This window comes from Martes martes (genome assembly GCF_963455335.1).
Source record: "Martes martes genome assembly, chromosome: 1".
In the NCBI taxonomy this organism is placed as follows: Eukaryota; Metazoa; Chordata; class Mammalia; order Carnivora; family Mustelidae; genus Martes; species Martes martes.
This window is the reverse complement of record NC_137888.1, coordinates 130,760,180-130,776,818: the sequence shown is the minus strand read 5'-3', so window position 1 is coordinate 130,776,818 and position 16,639 is coordinate 130,760,180. Positions and strand designations below refer to the sequence as shown.

Here is a 16,639-nt window from a genome sequence, read left to right as displayed (position 1 = left end):
GCGGAAGCAGGGCCGCGGGACTTCCGGCGTCGGGGAGGGACCTCTGGCTTCGTGGCGGAAGTGGCGGGGGCGGTGCCATGGCAAAGGATTCCGCCGGGAGAGGTCCTCGAGGCGGATTTGTCCCCGCGCCGCGGCTCCCCCACTCGGCTTCCGAGGCCGGGGCCGGGCTGAGGGCTGAGTGTGTCCGGTCCTGCCCGTCCAGGTGAATGTAAGAACTGATGACGGTGAGGCCGAGCGCGGCGAACTAGTTGAACACGGGTCTGAGAGCCAGGGTGGCCGGCTCTGCGCGGGCCCTGGCGGCCGGTGCCGCCTCGTTTCTCCCGAGCGCCCTGAGCCCGACGGATCCTGCCCTGCGCGTCATTGGTCTCTTCTCCTTCACGCATTAATGGAGAAGCAAGAGCCTCAGCCCCTGGGAGGAGACGCCCACTCTGGTTCGTGAGACAGCTTCTTGGGAGTGCGATCAGAGACGCAGGTCGCCAGGCTTGGCTCCTAATTCCCCTCCTCTCCCCACCCCACCCCCAAAGTGAGTGATTCTTGGGAAACGATGACCCCACTTGACCACCCATCCCCAGATCAGGGAGCTCTCGTGGTTGTAAGTCGCCCCTTTCACGGACCCCGAAAATAGATGCGTTTTCTCCCCAAGGTTTCTCAGTCAATTCTTGGGCGTGTCTTTTTTCTGAACTAAACCGATATAATAGTTGATTTGTTCTGGTTTGAACTACAGTTTGGTGCGTGAGAGCGCTGGTCACTGAAGGTGAGCTCTCTGAAGGTAGGCACTATGTATGTCTTGGTCTTTGTGACCGACCTCTTGTGTAGTGGGCCTGGTTTAGTGTAGAGTCAGCTTCTAGTAAATGGTGAATTGAACTGTTTGGTGGAAGAACTGTTCTAGAACCACTAACCCAGCGTCTCAAAAACTTCTAGAACCAAGAACCGGAACCATCTACTTTTTCTTGCAAAGCAACCGATGCTGCCTGAGGCTTGAACTCAACCTGAGAAACCACATCTGAAAAACCCTGCCTGTGTCTGCAGTATCAGCTTGAATTCCTCAGGTCATTCTGGGATGGAGACTCTTCAGCAGTGTTAAATATTTTACCATAAATTTGGAGATGGCTTCTTTGCAAAGGAAAGGGCTGCAGGCAAGGATTCTCAGCTCTGAAGAAGAGGAGAAACTGAAAAGAGATCAGGCTTTAGTGTCTGATTTTAAGCAGCAAAAACTGGAAAAAGAGGCTCAGAAGAACTGGGACCTTTTTTACAAAAGAAATAGTACTAATTTCTTCAAAGATAGACACTGGACCACCAGAGAGTTTGAGGAGCTCAGATCATGTAGAGAGGTAAGCTGATTTGCACCTTATTTGAGTTGTTTTTCATCTAAAATGTAAAGAGGAACATTGGGGAGGGTATGTGCTATGGTGAGTGCTGTGAAGTGTGTAAGCCTGACAATTCACAGACCTGTACCCCTGGGGCAAATAATACATTGTATGTTAATAAAAAAAATTCTTTTAAATGTAAACAGGAGTGTTTATTGCGTTCCAGAGGGGAATGTGAGGTAGAAAATTTACAAAGCTTGTCAAAATGCTTTGTTCCTTAGAAATACACTATTTGGTTTCAAGTATTTAGCAGTTTCTGGGTTATATAATTCATAGGAAAGAGAGCTTTAGTAGATATTTTCTACTTCTTAAAGCCAGTCTGAAAGTCATAAATGTTAATTTCATACTGGGTGACTTCGGTGACAGATAGCTTCAGCATAAAGATGATCAACACTTTACCATGGCCCTTTTTTAGAACTTTAAATGTGTTCTCTAATTTAAGCCTTGTAAAAACACTGTTGAGGTAGGCATCATGATTATTTCTACTTGCCAGTGAAAGTGAAGCACAAAGCTGTTTAAGTGGTTTGGCCAGTGATAGAACACAGGTTGGGGGAGGAGATTCCAGAGCAAGCAGTTTAGTTCCAGAGTGTGTTTTCTTAGCCTTTAAGCTGTGTTTTCACCATACCAAACTACCCAATGTTGGATGACAAGTGAGGTGTCAGTATTAACTTTAGGTTATCAGTTCATTTGTTTATTGTCGATGGGGGGCAGGGTGGGGGGCAGACACTTTGTCTCTCATGTTCTCAGACTATTCTTAGAGTACACTTTGTTTCTCTGTGATGCAAATGTAGCATGTTATGACTTTGGGTCCTCTTTCCTTAGTTTGAAGATCAAAAATTGACTATACTTGAAGCTGGCTGTGGTGTTGGGAACTGTTTATTCCCACTTTTAGAAGAAGATCTGAATATCTTTGCCTATGCCTGTGATTTTTCTCCAAGAGCGGTTGAATATGTCAAGGTTGGTGCTCCATCCATGTGTTCTGTTGTGTTGCTATTTTCTTAGATTTTTCTGACCTCCCACCTTTCTACTCATATGCCTAATTCCTGTCCTCCCTTTGAAGCTAACCAGCTGTGATCACCATGAATATGGTTTTCCTGATCACATACATATATAGTATCTGCAAAAACATAGCTTTTTTCAGAAAAGTAAAATTACCAAAATGACACCCAGATTTACTGATTGCCAACATTTTGCCACATTTGCTTTATACACTTATTTCTTTGCTGAACTGTTTTAAAGATTTTACTTATTTATTTATCTAGAGATGGAGAGAGGGACAACATGCCCACACAAGTGTAGGGAGGGACAGAGGAAGAGAGTGAGCTTTTTATTTATTTATGTTTAAAAAGATTTTATTTATTTATTTGAGAGAGAGAGACAGCAAGGGAGGGAATACAAGCAGGGGGAGTGGGAGAGGGAGAAGCAGGCTTCCCGCCAAGCAGGGAGCCGAATATGGGGCTCGATCCCAGGATGCTGGGATCACAACCTGAGCTGAAGGCAGAGGCTTAACCCACTGAGCCACCCAGGTGCCCCAGAGAGAGAACTTTTTAAACAGACTCTGTGCTGAGTGCAGAGCACCACAAGGGGCTTGATCTCAATGATCCTGGGTCATGATCTGAGCTGAAATCAAGAGTTGGACGCCTGACTGAGCCACCCAGGTGCCTCTGCTGAACTATTTTAAAGTAAAATAGAGATGTCAGGACACTTCCCTCCTAAGTATGTCTGCATACATACTCAAAAAAATAAGGGCTTTTTCTGTATGACTGCAATACACTTATTATATCAAACAAAAGTAATTATAACCGTCAAATGTCATTAATACCCAGTACAGATTCAGATTTACTCAAATAGTCCCAGGTGTCTTTTTTTTTAATTATTTAATTTTATTTTTCCAGTGTTCCAAGATTCATTGTTTATGCACCACACCCAATGCTCCATGCCGCACGTGTCTTATAGCTGCATTTAGTCAAGGACTACATCTTGTACTTCTTAATGTACCTTAAATCTCCTTAGTCTAAAACGTTCCTGCCCTTGACCTTTTCCGCACTGTCATTGAGTTTTTGGAGAGCAAGCCATTTTCTGTAATGCGGTCCCACATTCCAAATTGGTCTGATTGTTTATTCATATCATTGTTCAACTTGTTTATCACCTGTATTTCCTGTAAACTAGAAGTTAGATTTAAATCAGGTAAAATATATTTGGCAAAAATACTATATAGGTGATGTTGTATCTTTGATACTACATCCTGTCTGGAGGCATTAATGTCTGATAACCTCACTGTAAGTGATTCCTACCTAAAAGGTACCTTCCTAAGGGGTACAAATATTTACCTTTTGCCATTAGCAAATATGTGGGGGATACTTTTTCAAATACTTAATTTTCCATCAACCTTTCATAGTTTTGGCATCCATTAGAAGTTTTGTTGTTGTTTTTTAAGATTTTGTTTATGTACTTACTTTAGAGAGAAAGAAAGTTTGCAGGGGGGGTTGTGGGCAGAGGCAGATGCGGAAGGAGAGGAACATGCTAACTCCAGTTGAGCATGGAGCCAGGTGTGGTACTGATCCCACAAACCCCAAGATCATGACCTGAGCCAAATCAAAGAGTTGGACAATGAACCCACTGAGCCACCCAGGCTCCCCTAGAAGTTTTATTAATAATAGTATCACATTGTACTGTAACTTGCTTTCTTCACTCCACATCGTATCTTAGTACATGTAGGTCTACCATATTTTATGTGTTGTAGTATTCCATAGGATGGATATGCTATAACAATTACCTGTTGGTATTTGTTTAAATAACTTCTAATTTTTTACTCTTAAAAATAGAGTTAATGTAAGTAGCATTATGCACTGCTCTCCAAAACGTGTGTATATACTTTTCTCTATGGTGATGGAAGCATTCCTTGGAGAGAAAGCATACACATTTAAATTTTAATGTTTCATACATGTTTTTTAAAATTTAATATATAAATTTTAACGTATAGCACCATTCTAGCTACGCCCTCACCATTTCTTTTTTAAAGATTTTATTTATTTGACGGCAAAAGAGAGCATGCACGCAGGAGTCGGGGGGGGCTCAGAGTGATGGGGGGCATGGAGGCAGAGAAGAAGCAGGTTCCCCACTGAACAGGGAGTGGGGGAGGGAGTAGGATTCAGTCCCCCCTGAGATCATAACCTGAGCTATAGGCAGATGCTTAACCCAGTGAGCAGTTCAGGTACCCTTGCTCTCACCATTTGATATCAGTTTTTTTATATCTCCCAATCTTATGGGCAAAAAGTAATATTTCATATTTTAATGTTTATTCCTTATATATGTAACTAGGCATTAATTTTTTTGTGATTGTGAGTTCCTTTATTCCACATATATTTATCGAGAGCCTCATATGTGCCAGTTTAAGGGGATTAAGTAGTAAACAAAACACTATTAAATAGTAAACAAAATACAAAAGAACCGCAGGTGGGGTTTGCATTATATAGTGACTTTTCTCTTCATAAGCTGTGCTCACTTTTCTGTCATTTTCTTATCTTTATGGTGTATTCTGAATATTGTTAGATTTTTTGCAAACATTTCTAGTTAGCATTTATGGTATTGTCTTTTTTTTTTTTAAGATTTTATTTATTTGACACAGAGAGATCACAAGTAGGCAGAGAGGCAGGCAGAGAGAGGGAGAAGCAGGCTCCCTGCTGAGCAGAAAGCCTGATGCGGGGGTAGGGGGTCCAGGACCCTGAGATCATGACCAGAGCTGAAGGCAGAGGCTTAACCCGCTGAGCCACCCAGGCGCCCTATGGTATTGTCTTTGGATAGAATTTAAATTATGTGCAAATTTATTAATCTTTTCAAGGTTCTAAGCTTTTATGTCTTGTTGAGGAGTTTTATAACTGTGTGTGTGTGTGTGTACATATGTATATATATTTTTTTAAGTTTTGCTTATGTTTTTTAATTAATCTGGAAAAAAATTTTGGCCATTATTTCTTCAGCTCTGTTCCTTTTTCTTCTGAGATTCATTTTGTATATGTTAAACTATTTGCTATTGTCCCACAGCTCTCGGATGGTGTTTTGATGTTTCGTTTTGTTTTTTAATTTTTTTTCTCTTTGTATTTTCACTTTGTGTAATTTCTTTCATCCTATCATCCAGTTCACGGTTTCCTTCTTAAGCAGTAAGCTTTGATGAACCTTTAGGCAACATTCTTCATTTTTGTTACTATGTTTCTTATTTTTAGTATATCTAGTTGATTCTTTTTGTCATTTCTATTTCTCTGCTGAAATTTCCTATCTGATCTTGAATTTTATCTTTTTCATTAGAGCCTTTAATATTAATCACAGTTATTTTAAATCCTCAAACTTTAGTTCCTGTATCGATGTCATATTTGAGTCTGATTCTGATGATTGCTTTATCTCTTCAGACTGTTTTTTCTTGCCTTTTGGTATGCCTTGTTGTCTTTTGCTGAAAGCCAGATATGTTAGATAGGGCAGTGGGATACTGAGATAATAAGGATTTGTAATAATCTAGACAGGAGTTGAGCTGTGTTTGAAATCTACTGTTGCTATAGTTACCTGTGAGGTTTTTTGTTGTTATGGACACCAGAGACTTCAGACTCCTCTGGTGACTTGGTTCGTGTCTCCCCTTTTGGCTTTGGGTCTTCTCATTATACTGTTCCTCGTAAAGAGCCAGTCTCTCACAGCTTTCCTAGCTGCAGTCCACTGTTGTTATTAGCACTGGACACTTGTTGGTAAGGTGTGGGAGAAGGGATTATTATCTGATTCTCAGTTTCTGAACTGCGTAATGGGCCTGTGTCCCAGCATGTGACCATCACAAGTATGTCTGCTGCTCCACAGCTAGAGCTTTTCTCTCCCTTCCCTCCATCAGGAGGTATATACCTGTATCCTCCTTTCTGGTGTTGAGGTCATTCTCCCTTCAGATTAAGACTAGGTTTGGGGCGCCTGGGTGGCTTAGTTGGAAGACCATACAACTCCTGATCGAGCTGGAGCCCAATATTGGGTGTAGAGATTACTTAAAAAAACAACAAAAAAAACCCCCACCAACTTAGGAAAAAAGATTAAAACTGGGTCTGAGCAGAGTATTTTCCTTCCCCCAGTGGCATTCTATCAGTACCTTAAGGCTATAGGCCTCAGATGACCTTTCCCCTGCATTTTAAGTCTTCTTCCTTAAAGGAGATGAGAAAGGCCAGCAGCAAGATGGAGCGCCTTCCTCTTTGTGAGCCCCATGATATCCCCAGAGGAAACCCCTGTAAGAGGATGGGAACACCTCTGTTACTTCAGCCCCCAGGGACTTCACACTATAACAGCCACACTCAGTCTCCAGCAGTTTACCAAATTTCTAGTTTTATCTTTCCAGTCAGGAGGCTTCTGCCTCAGGGAAGCAAATGCCTAGGTTCTGTCTAACCCAGAAGGCACTTCTCTGTCTCCAGGGAGGGCTAGTGGTTCTTTGGCCTCTGTTCTTTGATGGGTTCACCAAAATGTCATTACTTTGCTGTCTGTCCATCTTTTTTCTTACTATAAGGATGGGAGCTACATTTTTATACCGCTGTATATCTTTGAACTGAAACCAGAAGACCTTTAATTCATCTGGGTAACCAGTCATCCTTTAACACAAGTGTGGAACTAGTTGTTCAAACACAATAAATTGAATAAGAAATTCATTTTCCTTTCCTGATAATTGCCACCTTTATTATCTATGTTTTTTGATATACTTGTCATCTTTGTCACCTGTCTTGTCATATGCAATACTAAATTCCTCTATGTAGAGGGGCTCTGTGTTGGGACCTCTGTTCTGTCTCAGTGATTTATTTGTTCCCATTCTCAAACCTCACTGTTTTAGTACTACATTTTGTAATAAGTTTTGATGTCAGGAGTGTACCTCCTCCTCCAATCATTTTAAAAGTTTTTTTGCTTCCAGATGAATTAAATTTGCCTTGTCAAGTTTCTAGAAATCTACTGGGATTCTGTTGAGATCATATTGGATTTAGAAGTGGAATTATAGGTAGAATTGACATCATTTCAGTATTGAATCTACGCATCCATTACCTTTGTATCTGTGTTTATTCGAGTCCTTATTTACATTACAGAAAAGATTAATATTTTTTTATAATGCTCTTGTAACACCTTACACTTTATGATAGTCTTTCTTTATGATACTCTTATGTATTATCTTTTATTGTAATGTTCTTAAACCCACCATCCACCACGTACAGGAACACAGTTGTGGCAAAGGAAGAGAAAAGAAAAGTTAGGTTTACTTAGCTTGCTGCCTCAAGGGAAAATATGCCCAAAGAACTGTGGGAGCATCTTCTTGACTAGATTTGGAAGGACTTGTCAGAGGATTTAGATTTGTAGTAGGTGAGTCAAAGGAGGATTAAAGAAGCAATAGGTCAATTTGCACTTACCATCCCTTTAGAAACATGTGCTTCTAAAATGATCAGCTTTGAATGTGTGATAGTTTGTGTCCTCTCCTCAGTTAAAGGTAATTTGTTAAAATGAAATCTTGCCCCTCATAGCGATATTGACTACTACATGCTTTAATGTACAAATGCTACATTACTCAGTTTTACCCAGTAACAAAGTGGTACTTGATTTTTGTGCAGCAGTGCATCAGCGGAAATAGGATCTCTTTTTATTTTTTTCCACTGAATCTCCTTTTGATGCTGTATTTTGCTATGTGTGTCAACATGGATGTTGCATTAAAATTCCTTTACTTTCCCCCTCTTCTCTAGCAAAATCCTTTATACGACGCAGAAAGATGCAAGGTATTCCAGTGTGATCTAACCAAAGATGACCTTCTGGAACATGTGCCCCCAGAGTCTGTGGATCTTGTCTTGTTGATATTTGTACTCTCTGCTGTTCACCCTGATAAGATGCACCTTGTCTTAAAAAATATTTACCAGGTTAGTGATTTGGAGCCTAGAGGTTGGACATCCTGATCTTTTTGCTTACCTCCCTTCTGAGGCTCATGCCTAGATTTGCAGAGTCTCCTCATTCTCACTAGGGGTAGGCCATGTAGTCAGTATATGGCAGGAAAAATAGTATCCTCAGGGGACAGTCTGTTAGCATGAGAATCTGAATTCTGAAGAGGTGGATACCAGTGATTTCACTGATGAAGGGTTTCAGGGACTGGGAGAAGTATGAGACAGGGACAGAATAAGGAATATCTAGAACTTTATGGGGATGAGAGGGCGTACTGTCAGTACTTCCTTTCAGAATTACAGGGAGATCCTAATCAGCTCAAAAAGACAAGAAAAAAAAGATGGAGAAAAAAACAAAGATGAGAGACAAAACTCATTATTTGTAGATAATGTAATTGTCTGACTAGAAAATATTGAAAGACTACAAAAGTATAAGATGAATGTAATGTACTTATAAAACGTACTGAGCTATATACCTAAAAAAGAGTAACATGCATTGTGTAATTTTACTTTTCCATTTAGTATTATACATTTTATTAATTTTTTTGTTTGGTTGTTTTGGGGTTTTTTGGTAGGGTGTTCCACCCCACCCCCACCCCCGCCCCCGGCCAAGGAGATTGACAAACTGATTCTAAGTTTACTTGAAAGAACGAAGGGTCAGAACACTCCCAACAAAGAATGAGATGGGAGAGATTGATACCCTACCAGATATACCAGATATAAGGACTTCACTGTTGGGATGCCTGGGTGGCTCGGTTGTTTGAGCGGCTGCCTTTGGCTCAGGTCATGATCCCAGCGTCCTGGGATCGAGTCCCACATCGGGCTCCTTGCTCAGCGGGGAGCCTGCTTCTCCCTCTGCCTCTGTCTGCCTGTGCTCGCTCTCTCTCTCTCTCTCTCTGACAAATAAATAAATAAAATCTTAAAAAAAAAAATAAGGACTTACTGTTGCGGTGATTAAGACAGAATAGTGTTGGCAGAGGGACAGACAAATTGAATGTGATAGCTTAATCAATCCATGCATAAATAGAAATTTGCTGTATGATGGAGGTGACGATGAAGATCACTGGGAAAAGAAGGACTTGTTGAGTGAGTGGCTACTGGGACCACTGAGTGTCCATGCTGGAAAGAATGAGATTACCCTCCTCACATCCTCCACAAAAATCATTCTCAGGTGAATTAAAGACTTAAATGGAAAAGATAAAAGTTTAAGCCTTTCAGAAGAAAATATAGGAAGGCATCTTTATGACCTCTGAATGGGGAAAATTTTCTCAAGACCCGAAGCATTCTAAGCATAAACATGATTATAATAAAAGTGGGAGTTTCTGTTTTTCAAAAGACAATATTATACCAAGGAATTTAAAAAACAACTTGGGGAAAGTAATTTGAAGTCTGTAGAACTGATGAAAGATTAGTATCCAGAATATGTGAGGAATTCCTGTGTGAGAAAGGGAAGCAAATTAATAGAAGAGTGGCAGACATGAATAGTTGTTTTATTGAAGAGAAGACACCTACGAAAAGATAACCTCAGTAACCCAGGAAATGTAAAATAAAACCCCAATGAGACTCTGTTAGATTTGCCAGAATTAAGTCTGACAAAGTCAAATATTGTTGAGGATATGCCTATTGATTTAAATGAAAATATATGCTATCTATATTTTAATAGTAATGAAGTGTTAATGTATATATTTTTAATTGAGATGATCTCTCTCAATCCACACTTGTCCCCGGCCCCCATTCAAATCGTTCTTTAGTAGCAAATTCCATTTCAGCAATCCTTTCTATTTTTACCCCTAATAGAAATCTTTTTTCTGCTGATCTGGAATGAGTTCACAGCACTAGTGGATTGCCGGCTCTCTGCCTCATACATAGTGACTGGCTCGTTGATTTGAAATAGTGTGCTTCATCAGGAAATTACCAGAAGGAGAAGCAATCTCTCAGCCTCTGACAATAATAAGACAGACACCCTTGGGGCAGCTCTGAAGCCTTGCATGAGCAACCAAAGTAATAAGCTGTTTTAAGGTGGATGTGATTACTGTAGAGTGTTAACACCAGAGGATTTTTTAAACTACATAAGTTTAAACTGAAAGATAACCTTAAAGTTGAATTCCGTCGTTTTTGGAATAGAATAATGGAGTAAAAATAGACAAAATTCTGTCACCAGAAGACCTAGGTATTTGCCAATGCCACCAACTTGCCTTGAAACCTCAGGCAAGTCACTTTGACTCTGGGCCTTACTTGCTGTAAAACAGGTGTAACAGACTGCCCTACCCTACTTTTTGGGGATGTTAGGAGAGTGAGGGAACATAACAGTGAGAAATGCCTGGTTAGCTATACAGCGCCAGGATTAAAGGAGGCATTAGCATCAAACTTAACTGTTTGTTTTACACACAGGAAAACTCAGGGATGAAATTACTTGCTCAAGGTCATTCAGCTAGTTATGGAAGAACTGGGTTATGAATCCAGATTTCCAAATTCCTGAGCTCTTTCCGCTCTCCCTTGTAGCCCTTTCTTCATTCTATAGTTAAGAATAAGTCTTTTTCATATAAATTAAATTTTTCAGAATTTTCTTGGCAACTATTCACATTTTTTAAAATTTAGCATCTCAGACTAAGCTAAGGTAGGATGTATTTATCCAGGAGGCTCTTTATGGACAGTAGTTAAAACGCATGCTTATATTGATAGAATTTACTAAATGAGAAAATCTGGAGCACGCTTGGAAGTATTAGGGACAGTCTTTCCTACTCTATTCAGAAGAGGAAGTACATCAAACTGCATCAAAACTCTGTTGTAATAGTATAGGTCATGTCTTAAAAATTGTCTTACTGATGTAATGAATCAGAATAAGATTCTGTAAAGTCCTCTCTTCCATGGTAGTGTTAATGTAGGTTGAAGGAATTCTCACATAAAAAGCAAATGTCACAGTGTGTACCCCTTTTCATTCTGAAAAGCATATGGTGTTTGCTTTGTAAGATAGAGGTGGTTGTACCTACATCCTGCTGAAGCCACCTCCCAGTTTTTGAGGCACCTATCTCTGAAAGGCTTTAGTGAGGGCCTCCCAGCTGGGTCTGCCGCTGATCCCCTTCCCTGTACTACTGCACTGGCCTGAGGGTGTTCTACCAAGAAGCACAGTGCAAGGGAAGAATACTCAGTTACCCCTCCCCCCATAGCCTCTCTTTCTTGTCAGTAGTTTGGATGGAATTGGAATTAACACATCTCCCTACCCCTGTCCAGGTCCAGGGCTAAAAGATGTCTCTGATTCTACAGTGTGCTGCCTTTTGACCCAAATGTGAGTCTTGACTCCCCCACTTAGTGGCCTCTCTGAATCGTGGACAAATCACTTACCTGGTGTCAATTTCCTCATCTCACATGAGGCTAATAGTCCTTCCTCCATCCTGTCAGAGAAACTGCCCAGTGCTGTCAACTATTATTAGCATGGTGGGCACGCTCTGCATAATTGTAGCACAGTGGACCCCATCTGAGACTCAGAATGAGGAAAGCCAGCAAGAAGCAGTAAGAAGACGAAATGACATATTTTTTTAAAGAGACAGTTTGCCTTCAGGGTCATATACTAGGAGATGGTTAATAAAATGTTGGGAGAACATGCTTTAAAGAAGATAAGTCTATTTTCATTTAATGTCATTAACATTTTAATTCTGTGACACTAGACCTTGTAAGTGCTGAGAAGTATCTCTGCAGTGTATGGGGCCCTGTAGGTGTTGCTATACCTTTAGGAGGCCCTTTTTCCTTCAAACTATGGATAGTTCAGTCTGGTTCTCTTGTAGGTTATTTTGATCCCTAAATCAGTCAGATTTTATTTTAAGTTTTATTGAGCCATCAATATGTTAAGTGCCACCTGCTTTTGTTTCATAGGTATTAAAACCAGGCAAAAGCGTCTTGTTTCGGGATTATGGGCTGTATGATCATGCCATGCTTAGGTTTAGAGCTGGCAGCAAACTTGGAGAAAACTTCTACGCTAGACAAGATGGAACCAGATCATATTTTTTTACTGATGGTAAGGTTAATGAAATTTACTTTTATTTCCATTTACTTGCACGCATTATCACTGTGGTCCTGGTTGGGGTGGGGACAGCAATGCAGAGCACACATGCACAGGGTCCTGGCTGGATCCATCTCCAGCACGCACCACTCACCCAGCACCTGGGACGACGGGGACACAGCTCTGACCATGGTGCGCTCACAAGCCTCCTCTGGTGACAGTGTCCTGTTAGCGAGCCTGGGTTAATGGACTAGCTCTGACATGCCACGTGTATGCCCTATCAGGATCTGTGCTGGAAAAGGCGGAGGGCAAAGCAGGATTTTCACATTGTTCAGTCACAAAACAAGTAGGACAGCAGCCCCTGGCTGGCTTATTTGGAAGAGCATGCAACTCTTGATCTCAGGGTTATGAGTTCAAGCCCCATGTTGGGTGTAGAGATTACTTAAAAAAAAAAAAAGTAGGGCACCTGGGTGGCTCAGTCATTAGGTGTCTGCCTTCGCCTCAGGTCATGATCTCAGGGTCCTGGGATCGAGGCCCACATCGGGCTCCCTGCTCAGTGGGAAGCCTGCTTCGCCCTCTTCCAGTCCCCCTGCTTATGCTCCCTCCCTCTCTCTCTGTCTGTCTCTGTGTCAAATTAAAAAAAAAAACAAACTTAAAAAAAAATAAATAAACTTGGAAACACACACAGAAGTATGACTGTATAATGTCTGGAAATTATCTTCCCAGGTCACAAAGGCAAGAAATCTTTGTCTTTGTCTATAAAGGTGTTAAGTACACAAATTTGCTATAAAGGGGTCTTTCAGAAGTCATTTTGATAAAAACATTAAAACACTGATCACCGTTTCAGTCTTAATACTTAGTATTTTAAGCCTGCTTATTTAGTGATTTGGACCATAAAATACATATCTTCTTAAACTCTATTTTTATAAACATTTATCTGTCTTGAAATGAAATACTCTTCTGGGTTTAGAATGAAATAAAAAATGAGTGATTACCATTAAAATAACTCCACAAAGTCATAAAAAAATGTCAGGTGAAAATTAAAAATTTGTTTTAATGTTTCTGGTTCATGAAATCTGAGTCAACCAGTTGCGAGTAATTGAGAAGATGCAGTGATGTCTGCAGAGTGTTTTGGAGCACATTCTGCAGAGTAATGCTCTTACTAGGAGTATTTTCGTCACATAGCCATTCTATTTGTTTCATTTAACATGTAGTGATGGATTATTGGGGTTAAATTATTGAGGTTAAATAAACTCACAAAAGTGTCGGGTTTCCCCACTCTGGTCATAGATGTTCATCCGTCATGTTCAGATAAATGAGGTGTTTGATGTAAACACACTGAACACATGAAGACTACGTATAAATATAGCCAGTTTGGAATTGTGTTTCTTTTTACTTGGACTTATGTATTTGGGGTCTTATAATAAGAGGGTAAGGTGGCCATACTGCAGGTTGTCCTTAAACTTTTCTGATTAACTTATTTAGTTGGGGGTTTCTATTTGGGTTCAAGAAGACAAGTAGCAGTGTATTACTTTCCAAAACAACTCCTATAAATTTTAGCTTGGGAGCTTTTTTTACATTAAAAAAAAAAAAAAAAAAACAGGGCACCTGGGTGGCTCAGTGGGTTAAAGCCTCTGCCTTTGGCTCAGGTCATGGTCCCGGGGTCCTGGGATCGGGTCCCGTGTCGGGCTCTGCTTAGCAGGGAGTCTGCTTCCCCCTCCCCCCGCCGCCTGCCTCTCTGCCTACATGTGATCTCTGTCTGTCAAATAAATAAATAGAATCTTTAAAAAAAAAAAAAAAATCCTTCCAGCACCCCTGCCCTTCTCTTTACCACTGCAGAGCAAATGTAGTAGTATCGAGACTGTGAGCACTGTTGATCTGCTTGCCTTACAGAATTTCTGGCTCGGCTCTTTATGGACACAGGTTATGAAGAAGTGGTGAATGAGTATGTGTTTCGTGAAACGGTGAACAAAAAAGAAGGCCTGTGTGTGCCAAGAGTTTTCCTTCAGAGCAAATTCCGAAAGTGTCCTAAGAACCCATCTCCTGTGACACTGGGCCCGGATCCCAAGTCCTGACTTTTCACGAGGTTGACGTTTATGCCTCCCCTCGTAGAGGAAAGCTTAAAGTCACACTTTATTTTGGATATTTTTTATTTTTTTTAAATGATGATGTTTAATTTTTATATTAAAAAGTAGCAAGTGTCTGTGTGTGTTTTATAGAAATGCAAATAAAATTGCCAGGCCTGAAAAGTAAAGGAAGTTTTATGGTGTGATGTAACATAGCCATGCTCTCTGACTAAAATTCCACGAAGGAGAAAGCATAAGCACTTAAAGAGATTCTTGCCGTCAGTCCTGTGATTCGGTAAGTGTGTCTCCAGGCAGCATGTCAGGCAACCCTGTGGGAAAATGAGGTCAAATAGACTAAAATAACACATCCAGATGTATTTTTAGCCTGAAGGATTGTTCTCTTTTGTTCTCTTCCCAGTGTCTCTCATTTGCCCATTTCTCCCTGCTTTTGTTCATTTATGTGCCTCTTCAAGACCAGAGTTTCACAAATGCAGCTTTTCCTACAACTTAAGAACCCACCATGGCTCCCTGCCTAATTCTGAAAGGACAGTCCTACCCCTTAAAGGGGGAACTGCAGAGTTTTCACTTGGAATATTTGAAGTTGGCCTAGTAAGCTACTATCCACCTTGGACACTGAGCAAGGTAACCTCTCAGTGACCCAACTTTAAAATATGCTGGTTGTAAAATCTACCTAAACGAAGGACATGACATAGTCCATCAGAGTTTTAGTTACGAGCCAATGGATTAGATGAAGAAACAACAAAAATAAGGCTAAGTATTATAAAAACAAGGCTTCAGTTTCACTGCCTCTGTGTCCCCCCGTTGATTCTCCCCAGGCAAACCTCTGTTACTGCTCCCCAGGTTAAGACAGTAGAACAGCAGGGGTTTCCTTGGGTTGGTACCCAGGGACAAGGAAAGCAAAGCCACAGTTCAGTAGCAAAACTTGAACAGCGTTTGTTGAATCATAGACTACAGAGTTCACCAATATTGCCTTGTCTTCACAGACAGCAGCTCCAGAAAGGCAGTGAGTACTAGTTAAAAATATAGGGGCACTTGGGTGGCTCAGTCGTTGGGCGTCTGCCTTCAGCTCAGGTCATGATCCCAGGGTCCTGGGATCGAGCTCCGCATTGGGCTCCCTGCTCAGCGGGAAACCTGCTTCTCCTTCTCCCACTCCCCCTGCTTGTGTTCCCTCTCGTCTCTGTCAAATAAAATCTTTCAAAAAAAATTATAGAAAATAGCATAAGTACCATAGTATTATATGGTATATGTACTACACAATATATATTACTGTACCATATAGTATGAGGTACTTCTTTTGAGTTTTCGGTGTATACTACATACAGTAATGCTAATAAATTTGTGTCACGTGATTTGGAGTTTGGAAATCTGGGTTCAAGTGCAGGACTTTGCCTCCCACAAGTCACCAGCTCTTTGGAGCCTCAGCTTTCACATCTCTTAAGGTGGAGCTCTTGTGACCTGCAGCACAGAGCAGCTGCCAGGACTGAATGAGATCATTCACTTGGGAGTGCTTTGTTTACTAAAAAGTGCCAGCCAAGTGCTAGTTATTTCTATTAGTTTGTATTCCCCAAGAAAATACCCTCTACCATTATTAAATCCTAATTCCTCTTCGAGGAGGCTGTCTTTTTAAATCTTGGGGTCCTCAAAAGGGCCTGGGATTGGGATATGCTGCCACAAGGTGGCGCTAAATGCTCAGTAAGCCACTTGGCCTTTGCTCCATTTTTAATCCTGGTTCTAGCCGTGTCTGTTTTTATTATCATTGAAAAGAATGGAAAATGCTTACCAATGTGTTTTTGAGGTAAACTTTATCTTGTAAGATCAATTTTGGCCTCACTGTGGAAATGAGAAGTAAGGATACTTTTATCCAGCATTCAATCTACTTTACCTGCTGAAGGTAGTTTGCTTTCAGCTGAATTGGGGCAACATTTTAGGCAGTAGGCTCTGAGTGTGTCTGCAAGGTCCCCACCCCTCTTTCATCCCTGAATGGTTCTGTGGATTCATTTTTACTGTTGCTAGGGATTAAAGCAAAGAAAAAGAAGGGACTGTAGCCTGGATCCTTGTTTGCCTCACACATTATTCATAGTCATCTTTGACAGCATTTGGTTTCCTATTTCACAGTAGTCAAGCAAGGAAGGGAAAATTGTGAAATAAATCATGGGCACCAAGAGCAGGACCATGTTTGCTGTTGGGAAGCAAATATTTAATATAAATTAAAATAGGCTCTGTCTCTGAAACCAAGTATTCCATTAGAAATAAAATTAGCTACTTTTC

At 40.8% G+C, this 16,639-nt stretch overlaps 1 protein-coding gene across 3 annotated transcripts; it reads left to right on the top strand.

Annotated features, from left to right (window-relative positions):
- The first annotated feature begins 53 nt into the window (after positions 1–53).
- Positions 54–14,485, top strand: METTL6 (methyltransferase 6, tRNA N3-cytidine). 3 transcript variants are annotated; one of them, XM_080814562.1, is made up of 6 exons: positions 54–431; positions 922–1,331; positions 2,190–2,324; positions 8,099–8,269; positions 12,158–12,299; positions 14,178–14,485. In XM_080814562.1, the coding sequence occupies exons 2-6, from the start codon at positions 1,107–1,109 to the stop codon at positions 14,357–14,359; spliced, it is 855 nt and encodes a 284-aa protein (XP_080670688.1). In that variant the 5' UTR covers positions 54–431; positions 922–1,106; the 3' UTR covers positions 14,360–14,485. The 3 variants fall into 3 exon arrangements, with proteins under 3 accessions (XP_080670688.1, XP_080670690.1, XP_080670689.1); XM_080814563.1 differs by having other exon boundaries at positions 66–472; XM_080814564.1 differs by lacking the exon at positions 8,099–8,269.
- The last annotated feature ends 2,154 nt before the right edge of the window (positions 14,486–16,639 follow it).